At 53.0% G+C, this 7,995-nt stretch overlaps 3 protein-coding genes across 3 annotated transcripts; 1 reads left to right on the plus strand and 2 right to left on the minus strand.

The window, feature by feature from the left end:
- Nucleotides 1–1,072: 1,072 nt before the first annotated feature.
- PHYSODRAFT_324364 (hypothetical protein) lies at nucleotides 1,073–2,576 on the minus strand (the record flags this gene model as incomplete). Its single annotated transcript, XM_009520102.1, has 5 exons — nucleotides 1,073–1,357; nucleotides 1,434–1,559; nucleotides 1,600–1,896; nucleotides 1,945–2,172; nucleotides 2,211–2,576. The coding sequence occupies 5 exons, from the start codon at nucleotides 2,574–2,576 to the stop codon at nucleotides 1,073–1,075; spliced, it is 1,302 nt and encodes a 433-aa protein (XP_009518397.1).
- Nucleotides 2,577–3,500: 924 nt separating this feature from the next.
- On the plus strand, nucleotides 3,501–3,704 carry PHYSODRAFT_448299 (hypothetical protein; the record flags this gene model as incomplete). Its single annotated transcript, XM_009520103.1, has 1 exon — nucleotides 3,501–3,704. A coding segment is annotated over one exon (204 nt), but the record flags the coding sequence as incomplete, so codon positions are not given.
- Nucleotides 3,705–5,935: 2,231 nt separating this feature from the next.
- Nucleotides 5,936–7,240, minus strand: PHYSODRAFT_484083 (hypothetical protein; the record flags this gene model as incomplete). Its single annotated transcript, XM_009520104.1, has 1 exon — nucleotides 5,936–7,240. The coding sequence occupies one exon, from the start codon at nucleotides 7,238–7,240 to the stop codon at nucleotides 5,936–5,938; it is 1,305 nt and encodes a 434-aa protein (XP_009518399.1).
- Between the last annotated feature and the right edge of the window lie 755 nt (nucleotides 7,241–7,995).

The raw sequence follows: 7,995 nt of genomic DNA on the forward strand, positions 1-7,995 counted from the left end.
TCTTTGGACTTCGTGTTCGGTCTTCCCCCGGACAGCCAGGGGAACACGGGCGTTGTGGTCTTTGTTGACAGCTTCAGCAAGATGGTACATCTTGCTGCAGTACCCGCTGAAGTGACTGCGAAACAGACGGCGCGTCTGTTCGATGACATAGTGTTCAAACACCATGGCATGCCGATCGACATTGTGTCGGATCGAGACCCGCGCTTCACTGCACACCTTTGGCAAGAAGTGTTTACACTTCTTGGGAGTCAACTTTCGATGTCGACTGCGGACCATCCGCAGACGGACGGGCAGACCGAGCGCGTGAACCGCGTGCTCGTAGACGTGCTTAAGAGCTACGCTCACTCGTTCCAACACTGGAGCGAGTGCCTGCCGATGGCGGACTTCGCCATCAACAACTCGGTGCATGCCTCGACCGGGCATACACCGTTCTACGTGAATGCCATCAGGCACCCACGCCTCCCGAGTCTACTCGGGATGGTGGCTCCTTCCTTAAGTGGGGGAGGATCTACGACTGCAACACAGCAGCCGCAGAATGCCGCTGACACTTGCACAGTGTCAGCCGCGACTACGCGCAACAAGAAGAAGAAGCACGCGTCTGTGCAGGGCACAGACGCCGACAAGAGCAAAAAGAAGAAGAAGAACGGGTCTGTGCAGGGCACAGACACCGCGAAGACGAACGCAGAGGCCGGGCCTACTGCTAGAAACGAGCTGAACGTGTTGTTCAGCTCGGACGCAATCAACATCGTGCAGCGCAGACAAGCCGTCATTCGGTTTGTCCAAGATGCTATGGCAGCTTCTGTCGACCGACAGAAGCTGAACGTAGACAATGTTGGTAGGGGCAACACTAATGAATTCAAGAAGGGTTCATTGGTTTTGTTAGCAACTCAAAACCTGCCTAAATATGCAGTTTCCGACTTCGGGGCAAGCGAGCTCGCTCCGCGCTTCATCGGGCCGTCCACGGTGTTGGCACGGCATGGCAACGCCTACGCGCTAGATATTCCATCTAGCATGCGCCTTCATCCGACCTTTTACGTCGGGCGGCTGAAGCCATACCGGCAGCACGAGCCACCTAGCTCGGCTGGCCCGAAGCGGAAGCCCCAGCGGGAGCGAACCTCTGCTCCAGCGCGTGAACGCGCTGGGCCAAGCGCACGACACGACCTCCCACGTCGGCAGAAATGTCTGACGCGGTCTGCGAGCCCTGAGCGACTTGAGCCCTCAGGATCGCCACCTCCTGCTTCAGAGCGGCAAACATCCGGTTCTGAAGCTGCTCCACAGCAGCGACCCGCTCCTCGAGCGTCGGGCCAAGGTCAACCCCAGGTTGACCATACCCGGGGCGTGTTCCCACCACCGCCGCCTCCGTCCGCGACGCCCGCGGCTCAACACGCTGGATTGTTGAGCGTATTGTGAACCATAGTATCCCGAAAACGAACCCGCAGCCGGTTCGTTATCGTATTCGTTGGAGAGGGTTTCCGCCCCACCAACATACATGGGAGCCACGGGACGTCCTGCTGCAGGACGTTCCGGAAATGGTGAGGGCGTACGAAGTTCACCACGCACTGCCGACGCGAAGGTAGTGCGAGCGCTGTGGTCACCTACAGCGCCCGAGGTCCCACGATCGTCGCGTTCCTCACGTGCCAAGAACTTGGCACGGAGATCCTTGAGACTCGCAGGTACACGAATCGTCGTGTACCCGTTTAGGTCGCGGTCGCTTAAGCGCGCCGCACCCGGAAGACACAACGTGCACTGATGGCCTTCGGGCACAGCGCAGGGAATACCAGCGTCCCCAGAGGATCTGTGGAGATGCTCCAGCCTCCCGCGCGTCGAGAATGTCTCGAAGCGCTCACGGGCATACTTAACCCGCTCACAGTAAGCAGCCGGCTTCTTGTTGAAGTTCTCAACAAAAGCATTCCAACTTTGACAATGTGCCTACCACTCAGGCACTTTGCTGCGAGAAGAGGTCTTCTTGCTGGAAAAGTATCGGAGCTCGTGAAAAAGTCCGATATAGTAATCGCGCCTTTGATTCGTTAACGGATCAAAGTGCTGCTCCTCCGCCACAGCATCATCGTGGATCCCGCTGCATACGTACAGCGGAATGTCATTTGGAGGCACGGTGTTGCCCACACGGTCTGCGATCTCTGACGCAGACGGCATCCACGGATCGCGCGCTGCCTGAGCAGCGCGCGGAGAACTTGAAGACGCCATCTCACGCGGGGACCAGCAGCGGAGAGCGGAGTTTCGCTCTCGCCGCGCGAACGCTTCGAGCTTGAAGCGTCCGAGTCGTCTCCTTCACGAGGGCGTCTCGACCCGGCATGCGGGTCGAGACTATCGCTGTCGATAGACTCCATGCGCTTGCTAGAAGAGACCTCGCCCACTTCCATCTCCACGTCGTCGTCTTCGTAGTCAACGGCGTCGTTGACTACAGAAGAACCTTCGAGGACAATCTCCGACTGGGTTGTCTCCGACGCGGCCTTTGCAGCGAGCGCGTCGCGCTTTGCCTGCTGGCGCTCACGGTACTGAGCAACAGAGAGGTTACCCTCTGTTGCGGCGGCGGTCTTCTTCTGCGGCGAGCTCATTGCGGAATGAGCTCGAGTTTTCTTTCTCGCAACGTGAAGAATTGACGAATGGTCAATTTCCTGATTGACGTGCCGTGACTCGGCGCGTCTAACCTTGAGGGGGGAGGGTTACACGCACAAGTGGCTACAGTCACTTGTAACTCTAACAGATACGACGTCTGTTAGAGGTTCGAAAGACTTTCTCGACCTTGGTGTAGACACACCAAAGGCTACATACATTTACGACCACCACGACGGGTGGTCCATAGAGACTTAGGATTCCTATTGGCTGAGAGCAGCATCTCTTAGCCAATGAGCGACATGCATAGCATTGGAATTCTGCCAACCAGCCGTTGGCAGATTCCTATCTTAGAATATTACATTTAGGGGAAGTCAGAAACATAAAACAAAAATAGCAGTTCTCATTTTAACCCAAAAACATTATTTGGATCGTTTATTTAGATTAATTTATACTCGGAGGCCCGAGTATAATTAACTCTAATTTAAACTAAGCTACGCTTCCTCACATACACGCGCGCACGTGTAAGCTAAAGCAGTGAGCCAAAATAGGCCCATTACAGAAAGCATCTACGCACGTAAGACTGTTGATATGCAGCGACAGTTCCTGATAAAATGGGTAGGGTGGGAAAGACCGACCTGGAACCTGGCCCGTCACACTCCGATCGAGATAATCGACGAGGTTAAAGACGCAGAGCTGAATTCGCCCTGGCCCGAATATATTTCGCTAGAAGGCGGGTCTGAAGGACGCAGAGTGTTTAGATCTCTTCAGTAGGTAAGAAAGACATTAACTGCAATCAGCCTTAAGATTAATATATATCATGATTATTCTCTTGCTACTAACTCGTCAACTAACAGTCAGCAAACGTACAGCTAACAGTGAGTTAGTGTCTAGTAAATTTTACTAACAGCAAAACGCCCTACACTAACGCAGACATGCACGATTACGAGGTGAAGGTGAAGTGGCTGGGTCTCGAGACGATCGAGGACTCATGGGAGCCCCTGAAGATGATGAGGGAGGATGTTCACCGACTACTGCTACAGTATTTAACAGCTAGAAGTGACGATGGATTCCTATGCGCCATGATGGCTGCTATCGATTACAAGCAGTCCCAACGCTCAACTCGTCCAACTCGTCTGAGCTATGGCAAGAACCTCTGCAACCTCATGATCGGTTTTGGAAGGTTATCGGCGCTGCTTATATGCCTCACATGGAGTTGGCAATGGGAACATGCGTGGATAACATGGAATACAATACTTAAGTACGTATGAAGCTCTGAAGTAACGGAAAACGCCAATTTGTATACCGCATACTGTTGAATTGAACACTTGTCAAATTTAGAAAAATATACAAATAGGAGGGTATACTACCAAAGTAGCTCCGACGCATACAAGTCTGGATATTTTATATACTGTAGAGCTAGCTACGTTCTGCAAACCCTCTTTGATGACACCCTGGTAATGTATGTACCAGTCTTCAAACCATGGAGACATCCATAGGTTGCGCAGAGTTGGTTCACAACGCCTGTCATGCCGTTAGATATAAGCAGAACTTAGACCAACAACCAAAACTGTTTTTCTTTGGATGCCTTACGGTAATTTTGCGTAAAGTTCCAAACATTGCAAATAGTACCGAAGACAAGTGTCAGTTTTTAAACTGTGGTCTTCAAAAAGATAAAACAATTTGCCGTATTTGACAAAGTAATACTTACAGGTAAAATAAAAGGTGATTTCAATTTCAAGACATCTCTTAGCCAATCAGAAGATTTTAACATGCTAAACTTCACATAAATTTGCAGTTTCAAGAAAATTATAAGTACTCAGTTACAATAGCTTTGTATACTGAGCACATTCTATCAGATTTGAGAGGAGGTATTCAATTCGGGAAGGGTACACTATTTGGCGCTATCCGTTACTTGTGAGTCACAAGTTGTGAATCGTTGCGGCAATGCAATCAAACAATTCGGGTCATGTGATTGGACAAAACCCCAGATTCTGGTCTATGATTGGCTAGTGGTGAATCGTTGCAAATTCTCTCAGCCCTTCAGGCTGAGAGTATACCGCTCACTTTTCGTTTCTAAACGTGCCCTGCTTCAACTTGAGGATGTTTTTCGGATATTTGTGAAACCTGGACGTGTAAATACGGAAAATGTGAACACTGTTTCTTTCGTTGTCTTGAGGTTTGTATGGTCTGCCCGTAAGGAAGACTTCCATGGGACGACCCTTCATATATGTGAATTGGCAGATTCAGAAATTCCACCTCTCGATTGACTCTCGCTTTGAAGCCATTTACTTTTGAATATTTTTTCAGCAAGGTACGGCGCTACCCCGGCTTAAGTTAAGGGTTTGTTACCGTCATTGTGGATTGCACCATTTTTACGGGATGCTGCGGTACGCCCAACTCACTTGTTAAAGTACACAGGTCACTCGTTTAAGTGGCCCTTTCGGCCAATGAGATGAATATGGAGCTGTACCGGTTGCAGCTGAGAAGAGAAGTGAGAGGCTTTCACTATGGCCCTTGAGCTTCAATTGGTACACCCCAGCCATTTTTAAATGAGTTAGAAACATGGTGTACCGCACACTCGCCGTCGGGGAGGCAAGCAGTTCTTGCATTGGGCAGCCTGCAGAAAGAGGGATTAGCTTTCGCATTGAGCAGCACCAAGTTGGTGACCAATAGAGCTGCCGGAAGAGGCGAGTACTTCCTCCGGCCGGAAACAATTGCAGTAAAACCACTACAATTCTGGTAAAGAAGAGTGCACATATGCACGAGAAAAAGCAAAATTCACATATTGAGATCCAAGATAACTCTGCAATTTCTTAGTGACGGAGGCATGTAGCACCTTGAAAGAAAGAGCAGAAGTATTTAGCTGTGGAAGTCAACAGAGGTAGAGTTGTGCGCATGGATTAGTGTGCTCGCGTGATGCAATTGCTACGGGGCTAATCTAATGAGAGCAACGCAAGTTTGGCTTGGGCATGCACAAGGCTGAGAGAGGCCTCGTGCGCGAAGAGCCTCGAAGAGACTCGAGCAGCGCTACTGTCTTGCAACCTGTAACACTTCAACGCGTTGAAGTTGGTAATCTGTATCCAGCAACTGCACCTACAGCTCCCCCTGGGCTTCCGCGACGGCAGGAGAGAGCGCTCACAAACTAGCTAAGGTGGTTCACTTTGCATTTTGCATCTAAGTTCATAAGTACACGTTGGCTTAGTGGGAGTCCCAGCTCCCAAGTATCGTGACCACGTCACAGATACATTGCTACAATTATCCGCCTTGCCTGCCACACCGCGGATCAACAGGTAACATTAGACTACACTGCCCAGCCTCTTCCTGTCGTGCAGCCCGTTTCTTGCGATCGAAAATGGCCTCACACGAGGGCTGGGCTTGAGAGGGACGTCGCCGCGTCGGGGTTCACGGCTCGCAGCTGACTGTCGAACTCGTCGCGAGCGAGGCTCTCGCGGCACCGGGCAGACACCAGCAGTGGCGCCACATGCCGATTGTAAATGGCCACGTGCTGCTTCGAGCAGCATGCGTCGCACACGTTGTAGGAGCACAACTCGCAGCGGCTGCAGGCTCGCGTCATGAAAATATGGTGCAGCGAGCGGGTGCACACAATGCAGCGCGAGTTTCGTGGTCCTTCGGGGGTTCTGATGCCCGAGCTGCTCGCCAGTCCTCGGGGTTGCTGGGCCATGGTGTCCACCACCTTGCCGAGCTTGCACATACCCTTCGCGAGCTTCCACAGGCGAGCGTTCATCACTTTGGGTGGGCACAACCCGTCGCTCTCGGAGCGGTGGAAGCGGGCACGGAACACCACGTGCACGCCGGAGCTGGCAGGCTCAGCCGAAAGCCAAGCACTGAACGGGTGCAGTTGGTGCAGCGCTCTGCATAGTGGGGCTCGCACTTTGCCCGCGATCACTTCTCGACCAGCCAGCGAGCAGGTCGAAATGCTGAACCCTCCGCTGGACGTGGGCGAGAAGAGCTCGGCGTAGCACATCTGCTCGTTCTTCTTGTCGAACATGGAGGTGTGCACGAAAGCGCAGGTCTTGACCAGTAGCTGGTTGTTACGCTCTTCCCCTTGTTGTCGGCCTGGTACAGGGTTTGGCTGGCTATCATCAGCGCTGTCATTGCGAGACCTGCGGCGGAAAGTTGCCTTGTGGACCAGTGAGCCATAGATGAAGTCTGAGCCATACAGCGCGTGCATGAGCGAGTTGTAGTTGCTCTCGCTTGGAGAGCGCAGCGGGGATGCCAACTGACCGATAGAACACAGGATGTTCCCCACCGCCAAGACTTCACTGTCCTGAAGCGACGACAGTTCCTGAGATCCCAGCGGGGCGCCAGTGATGCTGACCATCGGCGACTGCCTCGTGTACAGATCGAAGCTCTTCTTGCGTCGGCGCCACCGCCAGCCCTGACTTGCCAAGTTCTCGGGCGTGTGGTCGCCAATGGTGCGCGGCAGATCCTGCCAGCGCTGCACCCTTCGAGTGCGGCGAAAGAGCTCCCTGTCGTCCACGCGAACTGCTCGTCGCAAAGTCGACCGGTTGGCCACCGAGTGGGCCGACGGCGGCGTCACCGCTGTGTAGCTGGGGCGCTGTCGCAGACTTCCGCGGTGCTTGCTGCGTACAACCGGAGGGACGCGTGCAGTCAGGTTCCGCGCATGGAGCTGGGCTCGCATGCCAGTCCGCCAGCACCTCGCAGGAGAGTCCGTCCTGCCTGCCAGGAGGCAAATTGGAGACTGTCGGGCGGCGGAGAAGCTCGGCGTGGTGCTGGCTGCTTAGGCACAGCTCGGTGCTGAACGCAGCGAAGGCGTCTTCGCCTCTACCAGGCAGTCGCCCTATGCTAGGAAGACGGGGCTTAGTATTGGCAGCCCCCGATTGCAGGCATCCCCTCGCCACCTGCACTTGTCCGCCGCCACGAAAGAATCGGCAAGCGGGCCTTGCGTCAAGTCTACCAGATCCATAGCTGGAGGCGCTTCAAGATATCTTCCACGAATTGCGGCATCATGCCGAGCGGCCTCCTATCCGCAACCGAAGGGGTGAACCCGCCTCTGGACTTCTGCACTCTAGCCCTGCAGGCCACGGCAACCAACAGACTACAAGTACTGCAGCCAGTCACTTGGGCACATCGGACACTTATCGCGCCGTCTAAGATTGAAAGGCTTGTTGCTGCGTATACCGTATACTACTTCTAGCATCCGACACCCTGCAATCGTCAATTCAGTGCAACTCCTACGAAAAACAGCCAATTAATGAATTTAGCCGACGCAATTTCCATCACTGATCAACTCGAGGCACTACTACAGACAACGACTTACAAAGCCGGCATGCTTAATGCCATCCTCCTATATATAAAAACAACGATAAATTCCCTCCCGTCAAATCTGTAAAACTGTCACAAAATACACGGTGTGTTGCATAAAGTACACAAGAA

The sequence above is a fragment of the Phytophthora sojae genome, assembly GCF_000149755.1.
Source record: "Phytophthora sojae unplaced genomic scaffold PHYSOscaffold_2, whole genome shotgun sequence".
Taxonomy (NCBI): domain Eukaryota; phylum Oomycota; class Peronosporomycetes; order Peronosporales; family Peronosporaceae; genus Phytophthora; species Phytophthora sojae.